Source organism: Cottoperca gobio, chromosome 8 (assembly GCF_900634415.1).
Source record: "Cottoperca gobio chromosome 8, fCotGob3.1, whole genome shotgun sequence".
Lineage (NCBI taxonomy): Eukaryota > Metazoa > Chordata > Actinopteri > Perciformes > Bovichtidae > Cottoperca > Cottoperca gobio.
Window position 1 is genome coordinate 15,424,927 of NC_041362.1, and position 27,447 is coordinate 15,452,373.

Genomic DNA, 27,447 nt, shown 5'->3' on the forward strand with positions numbered 1-27,447 from the left:
GGGATAATTATGGGAAAAACGGGAGGGTTGACAGGTATGCTTGTGGTGTAATGACGCTCAAGATTATTTTTCATCTCCGCAAGTACGTCCACACAAACTAGACACACTGGCCTTTTACTTCCACAAAGAAATCAGTTTTCAATGACAAAACAACATTACCAACATTACCAACAAAACTAAAATGTATGGATTAACATTTTTTATTAGAGCAGTAGTATTGACACCAAAAGCATGACATGATAATAACTAATGGGCACACTATATGATTTATTAATGCCCAGCTTAATGTATGCCCGTGAAACTGAAATGAAATGAAACCATCGATCGTGGTAAAACATGTGAAATAAAGCTTTTCCCAACAAAATACTGCCAGACTGAAATAACATGGCTTACACAACATCAAGTGAGTCAAAACTGCTGGATTATTTTTTTACCAACACATGGGATCAAAGATAGCAGGAAACAAACAGCTGCATTACAGCGAGTAACACGAACCTCTGTGAATTTCTGATTCAACTAATGGGAGATGAAAAAACCACTCCAGGTTTATTTATCACCAAATAAGCCATTTGGGGTAAAGTTCTACATCACCATGAGCGTATACATTTTTAACATAACATAACATTTAACATACATATTGACTTTAGCAGTTTTAAAGCATTTACCCAGCGGGGGCATGTAAATGCAAAATACTCGCCTACAATATTGAGCATCAAAACGATTCATAGTGCCAGCGATGCAAATTTGCAACAGTTGCAGCACTTGTTAAATAAAAAGGTTATTATAAAGTGAGAATGGAAAGAATGGATCTGGTATGTCAAGGTGGAAAGGAGTAATAAAGTTTGCCGCCTTGGTTCGGACTATTGTTGTTTTATAACCCTCATCTACATTATTGTGTACGTTTTGAATATATGCTTTTTTATATTAACCTTTTTCTTATTTTTGTCGCGTAATATTCCAGTTCTGTGTGAAAGTATTGAGGACAAATACAATAGTTCAATGATACATTTTACATCTCAATCTTACCTTCGGTTATTATTGTAATTAAAGGATCAAAAGAAAGAGTTTGTGGAACTTTGGTAGTGCTGAGCTCCCATGAGCCCCCCTTGGATAGTCAAGGTGTTACCCCCTAAAAGGCTCCCAACAACCCAAAGACATGAGTTTACTGTCAAACAGGAAGTCAGGAATACACAAGAGACAATATCAATGAAAAGAAAGAACATTTTATTCTGCACCACCTACATGTACTTGGAAAAATATTGCATAAAGCCAGTGAGGATAAGCGAGGAATGGGCGGAGGAATATCAGATGCAAAGTGGGTGATAAAGAAGGAGGAAGAACAACGCTTGTTCCGGTCCAGATGGAGCCTCTGTGGGGATTTTGGACCGTGTTGTGTGCGTGTATGTGTGTGTGTGTGTGTCTGTGTGTGTGTGTGTGTGAAGAGTAAGGATTCTGGTATGCTGCCATGTGGAGGCTGAGTAGGTGGATTACCTAGACTGGTTCAAAAGGGAAAGTGATGAGTAGGTGGATTTCAGGATTTTGATAGAAAGTGGTTGTCATGATGACCGCAAAATGTCAAAATGCTTTTGTTTGGTGTGAAAACCAACAACCCAAATATTAAAGGTACAACCCTTCAGATTTTCATGAAATCAAACACAGTTTGTGATCATGTTTGTTTGTCAGCATTTTCTCAGCAATAAACATTCAAAGTATTTACATTCTGTATTTATGTCTCAATGTAGCAGTTTGTATTCTTAATGGCGGAGTCCGCCATCGCTGTGCAGGATTCAAATGACCTAGCTCGAAGAAGACAGGGAATGATGCATGTAATTCAGCATTGATTTTCACATTTGTTGTTACCAGCAGTTACTAAGTCCTCAATAATGACGGAAATGTTCATGATTACAACTTTAAAGAGTCATTTAGCACCTCCTGAAAGTCAATCCTGCACATGTAAAGGAGTATTGCAGTTGCAATCTCTACTGGAAGTGACAAAAACACTGCGTCCAATGGGACAATTCAATCAATATTTACAAGGGATGTAAAATCCAAGCAGAGCCACATTTCATTTTCTGATCAACAGACACTTCCTGGCGATATGACATGGAGGGAGAAAGCAGATGCATATCTGCTTGAGCTTTTAAAACCCAATGAGTTTTTTCTCTGTGACGCAAGCTTGTACACACTTTGACAGTCAAAGACAGCCAGAACAGCTCTTGCAGTGACGTAATAAATGGTGGACTAATGGACTATTTCATCTTTTAGCTTGAATCACTATAGTTCATTCTGTATGAAGGCCTTAGAGTTCATTTAGCATGAAGCAAACTCTCATCCATTTCATGGATTACATGGAATTACAATCTGTCCATTCCTAGATGAAACATTATGGATTAGATAAGGATTGGTAATCCAAAAGCGAATATCATCCTCTGGCTGCGGATGATATGTGTTGAAGGTGGTCAGTCTGATGGCCATAGAGGTTTTACAGGAAGGTCACAGGTTAAGTCCCCGCTGCGTCCAGTTTCCTGCGCAACATTTTCTTCATACACAGTGCTGCAGACCGCCACTCTTCAGTGAGAAAAACAAAAACTCTTCCTCTTTTGTCTGAGGTGCTAAAACTAAAAATAATAAACCGGGAAGAGATTTGATTCTAAGGGTAAGAATCACACATTGTGTTTCTTCTTATGTCTCCGTGTCTCAGAGAAACATTGAGAGTGCAGAGGAAGAAATGAACATCCGACAGACTGCCAAAAGCTGTTACAAACCGGTTTTGACGGGCAATTTTGTTAAAGCTACAGCATCACAGCAGGTGTGAGACAAAAAAACTAAAGCATGTTGCATATTGCATAACATGGTTTTGATACATCTATTAAACTACAAGATGCTTTACAGCCACGATGCATTAATGGTCTTTGTATCGGAACTGCCGGTTTTAACCTCTTCAGCCTCAACAGGTATAGAGCCAACACAAAATGTATGTAGATTAGATAACATATCAATGGGCGCACAAGACATATTTATGGTTCCATTTTCTTTTATATTCCTCGTAATGACAGTAAAATGTGCAACGTCAGTGTTGAACGAGTTAATATTCTGCATCAGAGTAAGCAGTTTCTCTCACACAGCACGCCCACACGGTAACGAAGTTAACAGGACTTTCAGAGATCTAAACTGTGTGACACCAGCCAGCTGGGTGTGACTGTCTGGCACGAGCAGCCGAGTCTGTGATGGATTTAAGTTGTAAGTCCATTAGTAAAAGAGAGGATTGCGTGAAGAAACCACAGTCAGCCATGTCTAATCCACAGATTGACTCACGCTAATTAGAGATTACAGATATTCTTGTAGGCCTACAGTATGTGTTAGTTGCTGTACCTGCTGGTATGATGTTTCCTTTTCAATATCAGTCGCACAGAATGTCATTTTCAGCAACTAGGGGTCGATCAATCAAAACAACAACAAAAAGCAGAGTTTGGCGGTATCGTGAAGTAGCATAGGATCATGGGAGTTTGTCATTGCAGTCGGCTCGATTCTCTCATAATGTGAGATCCAGACGTTCGGGAGGTTTTTACCGACAGCCAAATTATTTGCAGAGGTTCCCTCCTCTCTAAAACAAATGGACTGGTGAGTAAAACCAGTAAAAGCAATAAATAATTCAGTTTCACGTTAAATACAGTGTTTCTGCCAAGCAGTCTGGCATATATATGATGGGAAGGCTGCGAACTAACTGCTAACGTTTGTTCAGTTTGTTTCTCTGATAACGTAAGATCCAGACGTTCAGGAGGTTTTAATTGTTCGTATAGGTCTCCTACTCTCCAAAACAAACAGAGTCTGTGATCAAAACGAGTAAAAAACTGAATAAAGTCACGTTAAAAATCAGTTTTCTCCTACAAACGTTCCTCTGATAACTTAAGATCCAGACGTCTGATGATCAAAATCCTTCATCTGTTTAAAATATATTCTTAAAGGCAACAATATAAAAAGTGTATGGTACAAATGTGGCTTAAAACTCAAAGAAAAATCCATTTCTGACAGCTTTCGGCAGACAACTTCATCGCTGACGCATGGGCGAAGGGGATAAGTCGCAATTACAGGCGAACAAATGAAAATGGCCTGTTACCTTGATTAAAATGACAGATTTCTCTAGGATGAAAAATGTTAGAAACATTTGGGATAATGTAAGTACACAATTCAGCAAAAATATACAACATCATTTTTAGACATTTTAATGCAGAAATGTTACATAATATACCTTTAATGGCACACAGACCCAAGAGAAGATCAAGACTCCAGAAAATGACGTTCCATGACTTATGTCTTGAGGTGCAGACACATGGATTGTTTTTTAAATCCCTACTCGTACATATTTGTTTTTACAAATCTCTTGTACATTTTCTTCCCTTCAATTTCCCAAATGACAGTTTCGTGACAGCAAGAAACGGAGGATATGACTGTCTTTTTTTTTTGTCAGTAGACTCGTTGAGGGTGTCTTGGCTGAAGAAATGGGACATAAGGAATGAAGGGACTGAGTTAACAGCAGGCGACAATTGACAGGGAGTGGAGGAGGACACGGGGTCTTAAGTAGAAAGCCACTGAGAGGGGGAGTGAGAAGATGAGAGAGGAGGGTGAGAATGAAGGATGACAGGGAGGTTGGGGGAATGAATGCTGAGTGAGAATTGAATGTGTCTATTTTAATATATAGAAAAAGAGAGATATTGAGATTACACAATAGTGGCATGCGGGGATAGACATGATAAGATAAACAATTGACGAAAATGTATGCAAATCATTTAAATAGACCAGCAGTTTTTGAAAGCTCACAGTTATGTTTTGGTCATATGGGATTTTAAGTAAGAGATACATTTTAGAAGAGATCAACATTTTTGGAAATAGCCCTAATCGCTTTCTTGCAATTAATTTTTCGAATCCAGTAATTTTATTTCCAACAGTCAATTTGTTTTGGCTTCATGCGCCACTGAGCTACTTTAAAATGCTCTAAAAATGTATCTATCTTTACAGGCCTAAACCATACCTTTATATAGTGTGCTGTCTATTTAAGACTTTCACTGAATGTGAGGTCTTGAACCCATTATGCCTCTAAAACACACACATGCTACTGAAATAGAACCACCTGCTGTACCCAAGGGACTCGGCTCTGGGCTTTGTTCCTTGGCTCTTCTTTAAGTTGCTTGGGAGCAGAATGAACCGGGAGAACAAAGAAATATACTAATGTTTATGTCATTGAAGAAATAAATATTTTTCTTGTGGAGTCTTGAGAGCACTCTCGGAGGGTTTGCTCTCGCAGCGGGCTTTGTTACTGCTTCACTTGAATTACAAGTGTGTGTGTGTGTGTGTGTGTGTGTGTGTGTGTGTGTGTGTGTGTGTGTGTGGGCATGTCCTTGAATATAAGATCACTTCTTCTCTGAAGCGTATATAGATAGTAAGTAAGAAAAGAAACACATTCTTTACATCTGAAAATTAGGACTTTAATAAAGATTTGAGGTTTGTACACGGCACATATGCAGAACAATACAACACCATACAAGACATGGACATACAGTATTTATACAAACAACAACATGAAAATACACAAATACCAATGCATACAGTGAAAAAAAAAAATCGGAATTGTCATGTAAGAAATCAATTGCCAAAAGCTTTCAATTCCAATAAGTGTAAAGAGAATAATGTCACACCACTGTCAAAAAGCCCCAAAAAAGCTCTTACATGAGCTGAACAGACACCAGGCATAATATGATGAATAACACTGCAGATTGAGAGGCATCATCCAAAACACTGTTAGGCACGGCGAGATGATTTTGACCTGATTTAGCACCAGTTTGGCGGCTCTGCTCACAAGTTCTGTGTTTTCAAATCTACCAGGGAATTCACAGAAACACTGATGCTTAATTAGTTCAAAATATCTTGCAGCGTGAATTTTCTGTCAGAATTATAAATTATATGATTTGTTTACATGGGTACAATCACCCTGACAGGCACTTTCTACTAAGGATGTTTTATGCTAGAGAGAGCCAGTGTTTGAAATGAACAATCTGTATCTAACATCATCTCTCATGAAGGCGTTCTAATATGGCAGCTCGGTCAGTCAAACTATGGCGCTACAGTTATCGCTCTAGCGTCAGTTTATCACGTGCAGGAATGTAGGAAGGCTGGAAGAGTTGGAGGTTGCAGGTTGTTAATCAAACCACATTATTGAGTGGCTGCATGTATACAATGGCAAAGAAGAAACAGTCAATATCTAAGAATGTTAAAATGACTGTGAGTGCATTTGAAAATAACATAGGTATATGTTATGCATGTTTGAAGCTTGCATTCAAGACCATGAATTTAAAGGGGACGTATCAGGAAAAACTCACTTTTTTCAGTGCTTGTGCACACACATTTGGATATCTGGAGTGTCACCAACCCACAAACCGAAATAAGATTGCTCATTCAGTTTTATGCTCATTGGCTCATTAGAACATACTGTCCCCCCCATCTGAGTATGTCCACCCACGTCTAAGAACTACCAATGCACCATATATTTCTCGCAAGCCAATCACAGCAGACTGGGCTTTTTCAGGAGGGGGACTTAAAGAGACAGGAGCTAAAAGTTTCAGACAGAATACAGGTATACAGTATTCAGACAGCATGAACAATGAAGCATGTCAACACGTTCTAGTAAAAACCCAAAATATATCCAAGTATGAACCTAAAAATGAGCATAATATGTCCCCTTTAAAGAACATAAAATGTGCTTCAAGATGAAGTAAAAGTTGTAAGAATGACATACATGGGGCGAAGGCTTGTCAAAAATGTGTAAAATGCCCCCAAAAAAGAGTAACAATCAGCTAGTGGTGGTGATTTCCTTAGGGAATAAGACTTCTTGTTTAAGATTTGGCATCAGGCCTTAATAGACAAACACAGAGACAGCCACCAACCAGCCATGGATGAAGGAGGCACTGTCCTCTTTTGTGAAACGTGTCAGCTGCACGGTGCAGTGGAAAGACATTACAGGAATATTAATATTTCATGCAGAGGTGAAAACATTGTAACATCCCTCCTTAAAAGTGCCCGATCTATCTATTTCCCCCCCGTCCCCCCTCTTTCCTTTCTTTTTCATCATCCACCCCTTGGTGCCATCTACTACTTAACATTCCAACCACTTTCTCCACCGCTTTTCATCACCTTACCATTACTCCCAACTCTAAAGCTGTCGCAGCCCTTAATTAACTCCACTCTGACCTTGTTGCACTCATGGAGGGATTTCAGCTGGCTTTACACAACTTCTGGCAGCCAGAGTGGAGGTCAACAGCTCCGACAGCAGCTGTGAACAACTCAACTCAACAGAATGACAAGACAGTGGTCACTTCTGCACAGTTTTAAATCAATGAATACTTGTTTTCTTTCTTGCTGAGAGTTAGATTCGAAGATTGATATCCCTCACATGTATGTAAGCTAAGTATGAAGCTACCACCAGCAGCCAGCTAACTTAGCTTAGCATAAAGAATGGTAACAGGGGAAAGAAAGCCTAGCTTTGTCCAGAGGTAACACATTTTGCCTACCATCACATCTAAAGCTCACTTTTTAACAATGTATTTCCTCTTTCAATCCGCACAAAAACAAATAGTTGTTTCATCACTTTTTGTACAGATTTGTACAGGCTACGGCTGCTGACGTTAGCTTCATATTTACTGTACAGACATGAGAGTGGTATTGCTCAATCCTCATCTAACTCTAAGCAGGAAAATTAATAAGTATAGGGCATACTTCCCAAAATGTTTAAGAATTCCTTTAAAATTGAGATAATGACAGTTTGTCATCTTATTATTCTAGTCTTGGTAACTTAACCATCACTGTGTCATTGCTTACAAATGATCTCACTAATTAATAGCTTGCAGCCTGTTCAGTTGTTGCTAGTATTCCCATGTTAACATTTAAATTAGTTGCTTTCACTGATTTGACAACTGGTTTGCTAACAAAGCGCAGAGGAGCTCGGACCAATGACAAAATAGTTTACTGTCGCCTGAATCTGGACACAAATCTATTAAAAACGTTTCTTTTAACTTTTAAGTTACTGTGATCTGTATCAACACTACAGCTATATTTGTGAGAAATATCATCTTGTATTGCACTATTCTCCAGTGGACCTCCATGAAGGCATTGGATGTGGTTGCTAGACGTGTGGTGATTTTGTATTAACTTGTCAGTCCATGCCACATAGAATTGTTTAGAAAATCCTGTAGCAGAGATGAAATGTGCAGAATCCTACCTTCTTGAAAGGACTACAACTCTACCCCTCCTATCTCCCTTCACTTCCCCTTCCCCCATCGGTCATTGAGAACTCCTGTTGTGTTTACTACAAGGCTCCCCTGGGTCCTTGGTTGCTCCGCCGTAAACCTCAACTCCGTTCTCGGTCCAGGGGGCCACACTGCCTTGGGTTACTTTGCCACAGCGGGCCAAGCTAGCCACCTGGTTGGAGGACAGGACCCGGTCCCAAAGACCCACCTGGGACAGCTCTCCAACCAGGGCCTGGGATGAGTCAAAACCTCCACCCAGGGAATCCTGTAGAGAAAGAAGAGTAAAGATGTATCACCAAAAGGATGTGTTTGAAGAAAAAAACACTTTTACTTTCACACACACACACACACACACACACACACACACACACACACACACACACACACACACACACACACACACACACACACACACACAGGCTCAGCTTGGACAGTTTTGCTGCCTTGGGCAAGACTGTGAACTTGCTTGTGGGTAGATGGAGATTTGATAAAAAGTGAACAGAATGAACGCAGGACTACTGAACTAATGCCACATTTTCACTGAATGGTACTGCACGGCTCTACTCAACTCGACTCGCTCCTTTTTGCTTTCCATTAGCAAAAGTTGTGGACAGTACCAGCAACTTTTTTTGGTGGCACCTCGGTCGAGCTGAGCCGATACTAAAAGATGGAAACCTCTGATTGGTCAGAGAGAAAATCGCCACGAGACACCCTGTACAAACCTGCAGTCTTTTAATAGCGGCTGCAAAAATGTTTGTGCTGGAACCAGATTTTAAAAAATGGCAGCCTGCAAAACTATGCTGAACACTACGTCGTGTTGACGAAGTGCAGACGGTCCCCCACCTACACTGAGGGGGTGCTATCTGCAGTGGAAAACGAAATAGAGAAAAGCACCCGGTACCAAGAATGAGTTGAGCCAAACCATGGGGTGGAAAGACGGCAAAAGAGGCCATCCCTTGTTCCCTTGTTGCTTATGACGATTATGCACACAGACAGACACACACGCACGCACGCACGCACACACACCTTATCCACCCAACACTACAACATAGCACACCACTTCAACACATTGTTTAGCATCATACTCAAAACTAAATTGAATTTGTAGATTTACTGTGTCTTACTTTCACTAAGTGTTTCATGCTTTTATTTAATTACTACTTTTGTATAGAACTCATGGAGAACTCAGTAAGTGAATCGCTCTGCAGCTACAGGAGGTAATCTACTATTTGCATGCAGCGCTGTAGTCAGCAGTAGCCTGAAGGCCATACCAAATCAGATTTATTTCGGAGTAATCCTGCCTGTAATCAGTGAAAACTATATTCATTCAGTCTTTCCCTCATTCATGCACTCACTTGCTCCTGCCCCAGTATGAGCACTCCTCCAGGTTTGATGTGATGCCCGGCTGATAGTCCGTGACCCTCGCCCCTCAGCTTTCCCCCCTGGTAGGCCTGCCAGGCTCCTCCCTTCTGGCTCCAGCTCACACAAATGTGCTGCCAGCTGCCTCTGGAGAGGTTTAGAGGCAACTGCGCCACCTAGGAACAGAAGAGCACAGTTCAGAGGAAGTAGATGTTTCTACACTTCAAACCACACGTTTGGAGGTAAGACATGTCATCACGCTGTATCTATATAGCTGTTTGACATCCCTCTGACATTTGATTTCTCTTTTGCTTTTTAAGTTGGCTGTTATATTTCCTGAGTCCCAAAGACATCCAAGGACAGATAACTTTTCCTCCAGGCATCTATTACCATAATGACTTCATTAAACTATACCTAAAGTCACAGCACTGCATTATACCACCCTGCAGCGCTGTCGTTGTGGCACATTAGTTTGCAATTGAAACACATAAATGAGGCTATTTAAGCTTGTGTGATAAAATGGCTCTTTTATAAGATTTTGTGAGCACATAAGTTCACTGTAACAAGTTCCTAATTTGTAAATAATTTCTCAACAATTAACACAAATATATTGAAAAATCAAAGATATATATATATATATAATATATATATAAAGATATATAGCGTATATTTGATCAGATAGTGGGACTGCAGATATGTTTACGTGCAAAAGTACATGCAAATGTAATAATGCATGCACATTTTTGTATATCTTGATTTTTTATTTATCTTGCTATAATTGACATATTAAACAATATATACTGTGTATACAGTGTCGATATCTGAAAAAGATATTAACATTGCATTTATTACACTAAACTTCTCTTCATGTATGATATTGGTTGACTCTCAAGAGACTTTAAATGCTTTAAATGTTGACTTAATAATACATATTAATCAATACGATTGACTTACAACCCACTAACCATACATAACGTAAATCTTTCCCCAGGAAAATCTATTGCACTCAAGCAGCGGATAGGTCGGTTCAGATATACTGCGTCACTCTTGACTGATACGGTACCTTGTCATTGATGAGCAGCTCAGTGGGGGTATGCAGGCCTTGCAGCAGCACCAGTTCATTGGGTTGTTCGGAAACAGCGTAAGACAGAGGTGTCCCGATTCCTCCCTCTGCGGGCCGCAGCCACAGGCAGACGGTGAGGGCCCTCAGCGCTGGGATGGAGTGTTTCACAACAGCGTACATGTAGTTTGTCCGGGTTGGGAAGGACAGCCTGTAGCCCTCTGGGAATGAATGCCCTGAGACACCTTGAGAGCACGAGTACGGAAACAAAAGAAGTGATGGAGAGTGCACGGAGAAATCACTTCATCTATCTGGCAAGAGGATCAAATAGATTCCCTGCATTTCTTATATGTATCTCCACTTTCTTCACATCAAAACATCTGATCTGTCTTTTCCAAGCAGGGAATTGATTTCATAGTCTTTCTGATCTTTTTAAACATAATTTATTCACCATAAAGAAACCCTGTGGCTTGATTTGCTTAACAGTAATACAAAAATTAAACATCCGAGGTAACTTTTATGAAAGATTATTTCTCATCATTAGGGACGTCATTAAAGCAATTCATCACGGTTGCTTATTATTTCTCTCAACATAACCCTTTATTATATTTTCATTTACACATTAAAACAAACACACACATTCTGATTATTTCTTCCCTTTCCTGCTGTGTGTTAGTACCCACCTCCCTCCAGTCCTGAGATCCGGTGGTGCAGTTTATTGATGCCATGGTCGATGTCTTGCCTGTGCTTCTCAGTTTCCAGCCTCAGAGTTTTTCTCTCTTTCGCCAGCAGCTCCACCTTTCTCTCCAGCTCCCCCTCCAAGTCTTGTATCTTCCAGGGCCTGTCAGCACCACCTCTGTGTCCGGGATCGGCCAACCTTTGCTGGCCGCCAGAAATCACGCCTTCCTCTGGCGCTCCTGAGGTGTTGCTGTCCGTCTGGTTGTGAGGAAATGGGCCAATGTCTGACTGCAGAGGAGGGAGACGGTGGAGGAAAACTGAGTCACAGTGTGGGTTTTACAGGAAAATATTGTGAAGTACTCTCTGCATTTGTCATGCTTAAACACATCTACACTTCAGTTAATTGAATGTATTTACTAATACTATAGCAGTGAATCTCAACATTAGGTTGGTTGAATACCAATGCAAGGAAAAGTTATTAGACCTGATTAATAATTGATTTTGCTGAGACATTACATCACGCCTGGGGATTCAACTAGGGGCTGAAATAAAAAGGTAGTTAATGTAATGTTTTGTCTTTTAAAGGAATAGTTCAACATTACTTTAAGGACTTTTTCTTGGCTAGGCGCCGTAAGGATGCTAGGTACCCTGGCAAGGAATAGTTTTAACTCCAACTCCATTCTCGCATCTAAAGTTGTCTAAAGAGTGTAAATGAACAGCACACACAATAAGTAGTCTTGGCCAGGATATCCGCTGGCTACACCAGAACGCCCAAAATATTGACCGTTGCCCTGAGAGGCTTATCAATACTGATGGCCGATGGCTTTCGATATGGCCTGTTTCCCAACATTATCTCCTATAAAATCCTTAAATTGTTGTTTTTACACTCTTGTTTTTTGTACGTATTACTCAAACAAATTATGATGTGCTAATTCCTGAACTTCAGACCTGCTGGTAGGTGGATTTTGTTACCTTCGTACAGAGCCAGGCTAGCTGTTTCCCCCTGTTTCAATTCTTATTGCTAAGCTAAGCTAACTGGTGCCGGCTGTAGCTGCATACTGAACGGACAGATATGAGTGGTATAAATCTTCTCACATGTATCTTAGCAAGAGAGTGAATAAGCATATTTCCCAAAAATGTCAAGCTTGATGTTTTTTGTCTTTCATATTGAATCTCAAAGCTTAACACAGTTTAGCTACAACAAAGCAGTTTTCGCACCATTGCTCAGAATTTATTGTGCAATATTCTGGGTTGTATTTGTTGACGTTTTCCCATTGCTCTGGAATCTGTGGCATGACTGAAGTAGGGTACGTACTAGCTCTTGTTGAGAACATAACACAACTGTTTGTATCCAAGTGTCAAACATGATGTTTTGGATATGAAAAAGCTGCCAAGACAGTCAACTATTTCAGTCAACAACAAAGTTGCTAGGCTCCGCTGCATAATGGTTTTCCCAAAGGGTGGAATGTGGGAAATACAGACGCTGCAAGATTCATGAAACCTGTGTAATCCTGTATATCCATCGAGCATATGGTTTCACACTATGTAGGAGAAATACAGAGCTACCACAAGGGAATTCATACAGAAAACACTAAGTACAGACCAATACATAAAAGCCACACAGTGTGCAGCTGTCACCTATATTGTATGAGATGATACAGATAAACTAAGGCCATAGGGGAGGGGATTTACTTCCTGCAATGATAACTACTATCCCTCGAAACCCTTTTATCTAACGATATAGTTACATGTTCTGGTAAAATCAATACCAAAATCGTCAGTATTATAAATATTTCCCACCAGGAAATTGTAATATCATCATTATTATTATCTTCAAGTAGAAACACATATGCTGTAATAGTTGATGTCTTTTGAAACTGAAACCAATATGATAGGTATGCAACTTGCTATGGATCGCATTCTATGATGCATTTGCTTTCCTGAGATCTACTCTCAAATATATTTGACAGTTCTGTTATTGAGCCTGGGGTTAGGCTTCAAGGCAGGTATTTACATGTGCAGATGTCAAACATTTCTAGAGCAAAAACGATAAAAAGTGAAACATCCCGTGTACAAAGTAAAGAGATTTGCATAAGGGTGTTGCAAGCATCATTACTGTCCTTAAGACATCAAATACAGCACTACACACCTAAGTATCCACACTAACTCGACAACCAAGTTGAATGCGTCTTACATCTGTGTGCCTCTTGTATTTTTATCAGCCACACATTGTCAGTCTCTTGGTCCGTCCATCACTTTGGTCCGAACTGAAATATCTCAACAACTATAACGAGATGCTCCTCAAAAGATGAATAACAAAGACTTTCACCTACCCCCCAGCAACAAGTCATAATTCAGTGAAATTTCTAATCTATTTTTGTGCAGACATTCATGGTCCCCAGACGATGAGTCCTAATGTAGAAGTGATCTCTGACTTTCCCTCTGGGACCACCATGAGGTTGACGTGTGGTTCAGACTAGGCTGTTAAACAGTTATTGGGGGGATTGCCATGACATTTTGTAGATATCTTTGTTTTTCACAGGGTGAATTGCAATAACTTTGGTGATCCCTTAACTTTTCATCTAGCGCCATCATCTGGTCAACATGTTGATTTGCCAATTACTTTGGTTCATGACCAACAATCTGCTAAAACTAATGACTAATTCCCATCAGCGTCAGCTGTAAGTTGCTGAGTGTTAATTAGCAGAGGCTGGACCAAGTCATCGATTTGCAATTCACAAGTAAGTCTCAAGACTTTGCACTTAAACCCCAAGTCCAAAACAAGTCAAAATGTGCTATTCAACACATTTAATGCCATTTACGACCCGCATGTTTTGCATGTTTTGCATGTTTTGCATGTTTTGCATGTTTTGCATGTTTTGCATGTTTTGCATACTGCAATTAGTTTTTTGTTGACCACCTAGTAGTTCTTGTTCACAATCAAAACTATCTTTGGCATAATGTTTTCAATATGGCGGTCAGGAACATCTCTCCTGCAACTTGATTGGATGTTGTCGTTTTGGTTCACACAAAGTGGATCTGGGGAATTAAGTGTTGACTTGCTGGGAATGAATAACACTAACGTTAGTTGATTCAGGAAATGAATTGATTTGTGGCACATTTTTTAAATAAAATACGTTTTAATATGCTGGCTTAACATTACCATGTTAGCGTTGTCATTGTGAGCATGTTACTTTAGCATGCTGATGTTGGCTCAAAGCACCGCTTTAACACTTGGTGTAATAAGTTGTGATCTTGTGGATTTATGTCTGATTTTAAACATTTTTTTAAGGTTTTGTTTATTATGTCCAGTCATAGAATTTCAAGGTGTTGATGTGTTTGAGGTACTCAACAAACACTATAATTGTCACTTCTATTTCAACAAAGCTGCAATTTCTGCATTTTTGAGAGATTTTTAATGGAGGTAAATTGTTTGCAGAACGACACAGCAAGAAACAATGTTAGAATCAGAGATGCATAAATGTGAAACTTTCAGAGCTCATATGAACATTGAAAGTGCTAAAGTCAGTTAGCAGCCATCCACGCTGCACATACATGTCAGCCTAATGTCAAACAACTGCATGAAAACAAGAGCATCTATTCTTTCTATTCGAAAATAAGCCACATAGCTAAAACATATTGCTACTCACACTCATCTAAAACACAACCATAAACCCACTAAAGGATAAAGCACAGTGCGAAGAATCTTCAAATCTGCACACTGGAGCAGGATCAGCTTGATATTACAGAGCGCTTACGATCATTGAGCCTTTTGGTTATGATGGAAATCTTACTGATGTTGCAGGAAAAAAAATCATAACTGGCCATACTGCTATCAGAGACTATGGTACCAAATGTAATGGTGTAGAAAAGCATTACAGTAACGGCACATTGATACCATTTGTCACCATATAACCGTGTTTGCCTCACGTGGTCAGGACATATAGAGAAACTAGCATGGGGTTGAATGGGAGGATGAAAACTGGTTCAGTGTGGGTTTTATAGAAACATATTGTGAAGTACTCTCTGCACTTGCTGTGATGTTTAAACACATCTACAGCTCAGGTAATATAATGTATTTACTACTATTATAGCAGTGAATCTATACATTAGGTCAGTCACATGCCTATGCCTATTGCACCCAATTAATAATTGATTTTGCTGAGACATGACATCACGCCTGGCAATACAACCAGTGGCTGATTTAAAAAGGTTTCACCATGCTGTAGTTAACGTAATGTTCGTCTTTACAAGAATAGTTAAACATTCCTTTAAGGACTTTTTCTTGGCTGGGCGCAGTCACCAGGAGGTTGCTAGGCCAAGAAATAGACCCTGTAAGATCCCTTAAAATGTGTTGTGTGTTTCCCAACATTATCTCCCATAAAATCCATAAATAGTTGATCATACACTTTTGTTTTTTGTATAAATTACTCAAATGAAATATAACGTGCTAATAAGTAAGGGGAGGAAAAATTGATATCGATACACGGACACCAAGTATCAATGTTTTATTGTACAAATGATTAATTAATATTGCAAATACATATTAACTTTTTGGTAGCAACTGCTTTTTCAGTTTTCTAGATGGTGCTGACTTTTTTTTCTGATGAGGTCAGCGGAATTATCAGGAAGTTTGTCCAATAAAAGAGGGAGACATCGGAGAAAGACATCGAAAACGTATTAGTTAAAAGAGATGTTGAGAAACTGCAAATTGCATTTGACAAAAGTTGCAATATATTGCAATATTATGTTATCGCAATACTCAGCATGTCACAAAGATGTTTAAAAATTGCAATAATATGGTAATGCGACTTAAATATCGCGACAACATCGTATCTTGGGGCCTCTGGTGATTCCCTCTTGTACTACTTAGTGAACTTTAGACGTGCTGGTAGGTAGATTTTGCCACGCTAGCTGTTTCCCCCTGTTTCCAGTCATTATGCTAAGCTAAGCTAACTGGTGCCGGCTGTAGCTGCATACTGAATGGACAGATATGAGTGATATGAATCTTCTCATATACCTCTTAGCAAGAAAGCAAATAAGCATATAGTTTTTTTTCTCCCTTTTATATTGATTTTTTAAGCCTCACACTCTTGTGATTGAATGATAATGATTGTGGAGAAATAGGATATGAGTTTTACACAGTTACTTGACCTGACTAGGATTCCCAGATGAGTGCTAACACAGACACATAACATCGGATGTAAACACCACACTGTGCTAACGTAAAATAAACACACACTATAGTATTGTGTTTTAGGTTCAACTACATATCACCCTGAGCCCTGTGAAATCAGTTCAGATCTTATCCTGACGAAGGGAAATGTGTTCCTGAAAAGTGTAAAACATGGGGATTATTAAACCCTTATGCATTCTGGGGGGTTTTATCTATGATAGTGGCGACATGTCCTACATACACTACCACAGAGAGAGGAGTACTATATTGCAGACAAGCACGTTTAGTCTGCGCTTTCTACAAATATAGGCAACTCATACATTATGTATGGTATTTCTTTATCCTACAATGACGTTATACATCATCAGATTCTGGTCAGATGTGGGCATGTTTCATGTTATTTTGCAATACTCTCTGCTTCTCCTCCTCCTTCTGCTGCGTTTCTCCTCCCCATTTACCTTTCTCCTCATCTACCCTCGCCCTCATCCCCCTCCCCCCCCCACACCTCTGTTTCTCTCTGTTTCCCTGCCTTTCATTCTAAATCTCAGTCTGTTTTCTTGGAGTGAGAAACTAACACGTTCGCCAAAGCAATCGATTCATGTATTATTAAAGGCATTAAGAGAAGTTATGATTATATGAAGTCACTTAGTGATGTTTTCAGCAATTAACATCAATAGCATTTCAAAATGTAATCATGTTGAAATTGATATATATATTTTTTATAATTGATTGTAAGTATGCAGACGAGAGTCTTTTATATGGCTGCCATGAAGCCTTTTGGATAACTCACTTGTTCTCATCTAATATTAAAGAACCCTTGCCTTCATAAACCACTCATGTTCGCCCAGAAATCCTAAAAGGGACTAAGAGTGAAGAAGAGACAAATATAGCCACATGTGTACTCTGATCATCAGGTATTATGGCAAAATGTAGAGTTGGAGTTACACTACATTCATATTCAAAGCTCAGACAATAAAGCACCAGATGAATCTTCACGTGGGACCAAAGACTGCTTCTCAGGTGTTGTTTTAGCTGCATGAAGGATATGATTTATGTGGTGGGATGATTTTCTTCACACTCTACCTACCTCCAGTTTCTCTATGCGGTCTTTGAGCTGTGTGATAGCCTGCTCCAGTTCATCCACAGCCCTAACGGTGAGCAAGTGGACACCGTCGGGCGTCGAACCCGGACTGTCCCGCACCATGATCCGCTCCAGGTGCGTCTCCTCCGCCGTGATTTTGCCCCCCCACAGCCCCGCAGCGCTGCCGCGTCTGTCCGCGCTGCTGCTCCTGCCGTCCAGCCCCTTCTCACAGTCGGATAGTTTCCCCGTCAGCTCCCTGATGGTCTGCTGGTCTGTTAATATCTGGTCCTTTTGCTGCAGGACGGTCTGCCGGAGCTCCTCCGCGGTCGTGCGGAGGTAGCCCCAGTCTTCCCCCGCGTACAGCGACGGGTCTTCCGCTTGTTGTTGAAAGTTTTTCGGGTTGCACTCCCCGGCGGGTATCGGCGTGCAGATGAGTCGACTGACCGCCGGGTCATGCCCGGTGAGTCCACTGACCCCGTCCAGCCCGCCGAGCCCGATGTTGAATGTTGGTACTTCTGAATCGGGCGTTTCAGAACCATGGAGAGCGCCCAGAGATCCGGCCCGGGCCACGGAGCCCGATGCAGCGGGGCTCTGCACCGCCGCGTTCGGATACAGCGAGTGGTTGTCGGTTGACGGTTGCTGTTGTGCCGCGGCAGCCCTGGATGATCCGGTGTGGACGGCTGCGATGATGCAGATAACCGCTCCGATGAAGGCCACCATCCCGGCGGCCAAGATAATAACGATGAACTTCAGGGTGGCGACGGGGACGATCAATTATTAGAAAAAAATCTAATAATAATAATAAACTATTTGACTCCGTGAGAAACTGAAAAGCTCCAAAACAACAAAAGTGTCAAATTATTTGCATGTCTGTCAATGGAGAAAAAAACAATCTTCCTCACTTTTTCTCTTTACCACAAGAACAGTCGATTATAAAATGAGGGATCCGCACCATAATTGAGTCAACACAAAACATCAGAAGCTGACAGTGTGTGATACACCTCCTCCTCCTGTGCAGCGCGCATGTCCTCGGTATTCAAGCAGAAATACAGCCTGTTAATACTGAAGCAGAATGAGGGGGGGGGGGGGGGGGGGCAGAGAGCGAGAGAGAGGGAGATCCATGCAGTGTGATACCACATTATTTCTGTCCATTTTATCTTCTTCCAGTGGCCTAGAGCTAACTTTTCCAGCAGTGTTCTGCAATATGTGGTACGATTATCCTATCCTATAAAAAAAAATGTTTTGCTCTCAATAACACATCCGATTTCCGATCATACAGATGAGGCAGCATGTGCTAAAAGCCCCACACAGCATCAATGAAGAGGGGACATTATCAGTGTCTGCTTTGTGAATTTTATTTTTCTTCAAGCTTGATCTTCTTCGCATGCATAACAATCATTTAAGAATATTACATCAGGAATGGTTTTTCCACTCCCTTAGGGTTAATATTTTTTGCTCAGCAACACCTTGCAGGCTTTCTGTAATGCGACGTGTGGACGGTCATAAGTCAGCCTCAAGGCCTCCTATGGAACAGCTCTACTGCAGCAGAGATGACAGAATAATGGTCCTTGCGGGGGTTTGTGTGTGTGTGTGTGTGTGTGTGTGTGTGCGTGTGTGTGTGTGTGTGCGTGTGCGCGTGTGTGTGTGTGTGTGTGTGCGTGCGTGCGCGTGACTCCTATTAGCGAGTTTCATTAAACCATGCTTGCCAGTAAAAAATACATTTGAATCTAAATGTGATGCATATGCACACACATAATTAAAAAATATATTTATGAGCATGCATGAGAGAGACTGAAAGGAAATGAAACACACACACACACACACACACACACACACACACACACACACACACACACACACACACACACACAAGACAAGTGTGAGAAAAGCCCTTCATCGTGTGTATAAATCTAGTGTGTGATGTGCATTCTCACACAAGTATTAAGGGGGATTTAAACTAAGACTTCTCAAAGTCTCAGGTGCTGAAAGCTCTCATATAAGATAGGCGAGGGGAAACGGCATGAGACACAGTTAGACATCGTGAGACATGTCTGCAGCAGAAAATAGCTCGAGCTCTCAGTCTTCACTGGAACACTAGAATAGTAAAATACATTGTTAAGTACTCCTGTAGAGATGTGGACAAGAGCCTGAGAAGAGTAAATGCAAAACAATCACTCCTCACACATGAGTAAGAATGATGTCTGACGTCTACTTATTTGTATTCAGCAAATGTCACTAGTGGCCTTTTTGGGTGTAAATAGCTTTGCGGCAGTGCTGTGGGTTCTTATTATAGTCATTTCCACCAGGCGTGTTGCTGCACTTCACCTAATGATGCTTGTAGCTTTATAATGTTTTTATTTCAGTATTTCAGGATGATGAAGATGTAACCACCGACTCTGTAAGGGATGCATTTGGGGATTAAAGTATGATTTCTTCTTCTTTTTGGGAGCTAAATGTCTGCAGCACAGTTCAGTTTCAGTCCACTGAATGAGTGAAGCATTCTGGACACTGCTGCACAGTTAATGATCGAAATATACCGCTGATCTGTTATGTCTATAAAACACCTTTAGCTGTGGCCAGTATGTCCGAACTCAATTTATCATCCAAGTCACCCTTGACCTTTTAGTTTTGTGCTGCAGTGATATTAAAGCTTTACAAGTTCTCCTTTGTTGGGAATTTTTCATCTCGTTAATGCACTTTCTTTCCACAGGATTTCATTCATAATCTATACTGCGGATTTGGTCAAAGCTGCTAAATTACTCGAAAGTCTAAAAACATTGCTTCAACCAGGAAACGTGGAGGGATTATTTGTCCGTCAACGTCTTTGTAAGCAACTGATTTAGCCTCTTTACGGGGACGGACACTTAGCCTTGGAGACTAAATGAATTGTGGCGGTGAAAACATTTTGTGTATGTTTTTCCTTATTTTGTTGCACATCCTCTGAAGTATGTGCTGCTTTATTGTTCTAGCTGTAATCGAATTACCTGCAGGTCCACTGTGTTAGCAGAATGAACAGTATGTATAAATCAAAGAGATACTAATGGTCTGCAGCGGTGGAAAGGAACTAAGTACATTTACTAAAGTACTCCACATAAATCCTGTACTTTAAACTCCACTTCAGCATTTATTTGATAGTTACTTTGCAGATAAAGAGTTTACATACAAAACATGTGATCAGTTACTAAAACATGATGAATTGTTATAGATAACACTACCCGGTAACAGTATTTAAAATACTTAAAATAAGCTACTTCTTAGTTAACATCTTGACATCAAAATGCTGCCTATATGTTAACGCATCAGCAATAAAATAATATTATAACGCTGACGGGGTACATTCTATTATAATATATATATATATATATATATATATATATATATATATAATATAAAATATTTTCCATACATTTTTCTGATAATACTTTTATACTTTTGCTTAAGTAAGTTTTCTAATTCAATACTTTTACTAGTAAGTCAGTATTGTTATTAACAATTGCTACATTTCCTTTTACTGAATACCTCCTTCTGTGATCAGATATTATTTCATATGTAACAATCAATACTTAAAGGGCCTACGAAATGATAAACATGTGTTTCTACTGATGATAGTAAATGCTATTTGTGTTGTAAAATGATGTGTTATTTATGACACTATGATCGCAGTATTTAATAAATCATGATTTAGTATGTCGACCACCGATGTTTACATTGCCGCTACCGGAAACACCCGATGCCGTGTTCTGACGTCACAAGTAGAATACAGAACACCAGTTGAATACACAGACAGCACGGCAGATGTGGCGATGTCGGACTCTGGCTCGGATATTTCGACATAATCGAGTGACAGTGAGTCGTCAATAGACTCGTTGCACCTTCAAGAAGAGGAGTTTATTGAAGAGGATGCCGGTGTCGTGGATTTAGATCATGCGGGCGAGTTTAACGTGGTGGAAACAGAGCAGCGCGAGACACAGTATTCAAGATGGAGACACAGACGGGAGCAAACATGCGGATGATGGTGACAGTGATCCTGGATTTGGCGGAGATCCTGTGCGGCAACAGAACACAGACAGGTATATACATTTGACTATAGTTCATAGAACTTTTCAATATATAGTAAATACATCATAATAAAACGTAACATTATCCTCGATCGTAAATAGATCGATAGCTATCTTATATCGAGTCGTTAGCTTGCTAGCGAGAATTGTTATGAACCCGACTAGTTGTCCGCAAATTGCTCATCGATAAATATTCAATTATTTCTCTACTTGGACACATCGACGTCTGTAAAGCTTGATAACTTGATTCTTTCTTGAAGTTTCTGCGGTTGAGGTTCTATCGTTGTGTCTGATGTCAAATGTCATATATTATGAGCTGTATATAAAGCATTAGCTATTAGCTAACAAACAGACCGGAGGACAGCGCTGGTTTATAAAGTATAGTCTGTATACTGACCGTCTCATGGCTGCCTATAGTAGCCGGAACATTTACCAGATGTTCATGGAAGTTACGATGTCGTAACTTTACGAGACTTACGTGAAACGGGTAACAAGTTGCTACTAGATAGATCCGACCTCCGTACGACCATAACAGGCTTATGAGCTGCTTACGAGCCTGTCATCAAACACAGGCATATAAATAGTATGAAATTAAGATGTCGTTAATATTGGCCTTTTCTGGATATTGCATATTGTGTACATGTCCTTACCACTCTTCTTTTGTACATTTAGGTGTACATGTGAAAACTGTATCGAAGCAATTGAAGAGCTGCTGCCAAGAAAAGGATGTCATGGAGGAACTCAATGAATATGAGGGACATGGTGCAAACATAACCTGCATAACAGATCACCCAGAATTCAAATCACAGTGTCTGGATGTTTGGGTGTTGCAGACAGCCTACCAAAGGTATTCGAAGAGGGACAGACAACAAGCAGGTGATCAGCCACATAATGAGGAAGTTACTTGTGTGCACAAATGTGTAGAGCTCAGAAACTCTGATGTATTTATGGAGAGTTGAATGGTCACTCTGGCACAGTTACAGGAATAAATAGATAAATAAGGTTGAAGTGATGACCGTTGACATGAATTATCTTGTATGTTACAGAATGTATCACTATGTGGCATACCGCCAGCTGGTGAGATTGTGCTGGGGAATACTTGGTAAGAACCACAGGAGGCCATCATGTGCCATTCAAAAGATCTGTGCTACGTTTCCATCTGACAACTACACGTCGTTCAAGTATCAGCACTTTATTAGAGTCAATAACAAAACACAATGTCAGTTCAGTGATTGAATCTGCTTCTATACAGCACAACAGCACCCCTCTTGTTAGTTCTTCCACCGACTGCTGAGTGGAGCTGGGACTTCCAAAGGTTCCTCATCAACATTGTCTTGGCACAAAGCATTGAGTCTTGATCAAGAGTTCAGTAACACTACTCTGGAAAAAATATGTTTTATAATCAAGCATTATATATAATATGTGTGTGTGTGTGTGTGTGTGTGTGTGTGTGTGTGTGTGTGTGTGTGTGTGTATATATATATATATATTATGATGCTGACCTTTGGAACAACCAACTTGGATTGGAACTTGCAGTCCAGCTGACCTGACACGTAGCGCCTGCATGGACTTGTGGTGTGTCCGTGGAGGGGGATCCGTCTGCACAGCAATTTCTTTCTGACATGTCTGAAATGTACAAAACACAACTTTACTAATAAATCTTTCAAACCAGCTTGAAGTTGTATTGCATGTTTATACATGTCTGCGTAAAGAAAATATCTAATAACATTCATAATAAAATATGTGGTTGAATTGATTGAGAAAGCAATGATATCAAATCAAACAAATATATGAATTTTGTACATGCATGTGGTGATTGTATGTTTAACACGTCATGTGCAGGTCTACTGGCACTACAACTGTAATGTACAGATGACGTACAGTCTGTATACTTACTGGTGTACACAGCTTCCTCCCCAGTGTGGATGTCCAATAGATGGTTGCTGATCATACAGGTACCCTCAGTTCTGTCAGTGGCTTCATTCACCAATGTTTCAATACCTCTGTAATAATAGGGTGATAGTTAAAAGTTAAATAGACTCACGCTTTTACTCAAACTACAGAATAAAATGGGGAAGCCTGTTATAAACATTGAACCTATACTTAATTAAGCTAATGAAGTGTAATTAGCTAAAGTTATTAATACTACAAACAATAACACAGATATTGGCTAGGGCCTGGGGTAAACTCGTTACATACAGTAGGCCTAGACCGATTATGGCTTTATGCTTGTGACAATAAATACAGTAAACAAGTAGCACGGCTTACCTTCGCTCTCTCCCCTTTGGCGAATGCATTTCGTCGTCTCTTTGGTGGAGGACTCTGCACCGGCGGACGTGTTTGAGTCGGCGTGCTAGCTTGTGCTGGCTGGGGTCTCAGCAGTATTGTAGGCACAGCATCTGCGTTCAGTTTCAAATTATTTTTGAATCACATTTCTTTGGCGAGCATAGTTTGTTCGAAACACGATCTCTCAAAGTGCTGCCCACAAATCATCGGTTTCATCGACGCACTTGTCTTGTCCATAAACGCGACATTTTATCATCTTTTGGCCACAGAAAGCTAGATTTGGAGACGGCCACACATCCCCATACAACACATCGCTTCACAATTATCCTAGGTGATCGATTGTTGTCCATTCTTTCTCGTAATAATTGACAGCAGTCTTTGCTGGACGCTTCAATGCAGACGAACACTGGCGGCGGCTGTAACGCAGACGAACCCTGGCGGCGGTTGTAGTCTACTTGTGACGTCATCGCCCGAACATTGCCGAAGTGGATGCTCTCGGCGCAGCGATCGATTGTTGTTAGCGGAAGTCATTTTTATGCTGTTATGATTGTGAGTTATTACGAATACATCAATATTAAAAATATATATATGGCATATTTCACAATAGATATGCAACCTCTATCATATACCAAGGCCAATTACATTGACGAAATATCAGTTCGTAGGCCCTTTAATATGTTACACTAAATCTATATACGTCAACACAAGAAAGTGTTAGTATGCAGAGTCTGTGCGAACACCTGAAATATTGAACCAAGGATTATATTACTTTATGAAGAGAAGAGAAGAGGGAACAAGAAAGAGATTAGATAAGTGTGTTATGAAGCCGTTTGAAATTCAAGTCATGTTCAGTTTAGTTTATGGTGCCATCTAGTGTACAAGTCTCTCTCTCTCTCTCTCTCTCTCTCTCTCTCTCGCTCTCTCTCTCTCTCTCTCTGTCTCCGTCTCTCTTTCTTTCTAGAGCCTTTAATCCAGGGGTGGGGAACCTTTTTCCTATCAAGGGCCATTGTTTTTACAACATCCTTCGAGGGCCCTCATGACCTCTGCAAAACATTTTTAAGATACAGCCAAATGTATCTTGTCACTGCAAAAGAACATATGAAGTAAAAAGGCAGTAAACAATAATTAAATAGAATAAAAATAATATAAGTACCAAGAGGTTGATAGAAAATAAAGTGAGTATTGTAAATGATAATTGCACAGCAGTAGTGGAACAGTCTGTTCTTGGTGTGGTGGTCTACCTCTCTATCTGTCCATGTTTGTATGTTACCAAACGTTTGTTGGGCCAAACTCCGCCGAAGAGCGTTAACTTTATCCAAATGCACTCGTCCTTTCAGCTCGTGCAGTTCGGCATGTTTCGTGCAGTAATGACGCTCGAGATTATTTTTCATCACCGCAAGTATGTCCGCACAAACTACTAGACACACTGGCCTTTTACTTCCACAGAGAAATCATCATTTCTCCTGTAAAGTGCGACATTCTGCATCTAGCTTTTTCTGTTTTACACTCGCCATGCTGTGTTCACTGATGTCAATGACAGTCTCGTTTAAAATTGAAGTTTTTTGACATGACGTGACGACGTGATGACACGTTCCACTCGTGTGTTGTTCAAGGACCCTGACCGTGGCCAGGAAAAACAGTCAGTTGGCCGTTTAAAATATTACCGTCTAGTTTTTTTGCTAGTGGATATTTTTTGCTTGCGTTTTACGAATGACCTCGAATTACATCTTCACTTCCTGTCTGAATTCTCACACATACATGCATTCAATAGAACAAAACCCCATCCCACATGCATTCACAAAAGAAATACATCACCGTCCATATGACTTCTTCACTTCTTCTCCGGGAGTTCATGGGGAGTTCACTGACTCTGGCATGTCACAGAAATAACTAATGTGCAGCAGTTTGAGAATAATAAATCCGTCAGAGCTGTGGGCCGATTACAGCCCGTGTATGTTTCACCCTCGCATCAAGAGGGCCAGGTATTGGGCTGAATGCCAAAATATGATGGTTGAAGTAAGGAAAGAAAAATCAATGACTTTCTCTCCACTCATCTGGGGTTATGATCAAATACTGCAGAGCAACTCTCTCGCTGTCTTTTTTTTTTTTGGGCGGTCATTAGTGGAAGAAGTGCCTGTTTTTTCTTCAAAATCAATATTTCTCATGTTTTAGTGTTCATGTTCTGATGCCTATGGGAAACAAAAAAATGCCCAATGATCAAGATACAGTCAATGTTTTATTCAATTTCTGTATTTCATAAAAATAGACACCACTGCTTCTTTTTTGTTGCACTGGGCAGTCGTTGCAAGTAGGATTTTGACATCTAAAGTGATTATAGTATAAGGATTATAGGATTTTTGAGCACATATGACCACTGAATTCTGCATTAACCAATCAAAAAGGAGAACTATGTGATATTACCGTATTAAAGGATTGAGATCACAGATTTCTAAATATGCTCAAATTACAAGCACATTTTGTGACATTTTCATACGATTTTTAGTTCATTTTTAAAATTTTAATACAAACATATTTTTAATATACAGATATCTCAGCAAGTATACTCTAGGTCTGATTCAGTTGCTTAGAAGACACATTTTTCATGATTTCCCTCTAAATTCATACCTTCTCCATGCTACATGTGCAGGTTATTTAATATTGCCTGATTCATATTTAATCAGGACTACGAATACTTTTCTCATGGACTTTGTGACCCACTTTTAGGCGTAAAGCAAATAACTGATATTGAAGGATAAGGTTGGTGATATTCTAAACTTTCCATCAACAAATCCCAAGAAAAGACCAAAGTCAACATTGAAGTGATTCTTCAAACATTTCTTATTATATCACATATGTGCATCCAAAGCCATATAACCTATTCCTCAGGGTCAAAGTCACCTACATTGTTGTCTAATAAAGACCCTTCATGACCGCAGGAAGTTTCCCCTGGAACTAGGGGTCGGAATTAAGAGCCCCTGTTGTCACAGATTAGAAGTAAATGATCCTGGAAAAACCTTTTTTTCGTCTGTTGTTAAGTCATAAACACAGCAGAGAAAACAAATGAATGTTTACTGCATATAAAATGCATTACAGAGTGAAAACAGATCTCTGCTATAGTCTTGAATAAAACATACAATGTGGCAAATAGACACACACACACACACACACACACACACACACACACACACACACACACACACACTCTGGGTTTACAGCATATGTCTGTGTGTTTTATGGTCGGGCCACGTTTAATTATTTACTCAAGTCCTTCTCAGGCAGCAGTGGTGTCAGTTACCAGCACACTAACATACTTCCGCCTCTCCTTAATGCCACGTACAGTTTAATACTATTAACTCCTTTCTCATTGAGGCTTTGGTACATTTGCTGGATGATATAAGACCTGCAGACCATCTTGAGGCTTCACTGACAGTTGGACTACTCTGGATATAAAC

At 40.1% G+C, this 27,447-nt stretch overlaps 1 protein-coding gene across 1 annotated transcript; it reads right to left on the bottom strand.

Annotated features, from left to right (window-relative positions):
- Window positions 1-5,467: 5,467 nt before the first annotated feature.
- nptxra (neuronal pentraxin receptor a) lies at window positions 5,468-18,425 on the bottom strand (the record flags this gene model as incomplete). The annotated part of the gene is made up of 5 exons (XM_029437047.1): window positions 5,468-8,562; window positions 9,653-9,832; window positions 10,720-10,961; window positions 11,400-11,682; window positions 17,658-18,425. Coding segments are annotated over 5 exons (1,704 nt in total), but the record flags the coding sequence as incomplete, so codon positions are not given.
- Window positions 18,426-27,447: the final 9,022 nt, after the last annotated feature.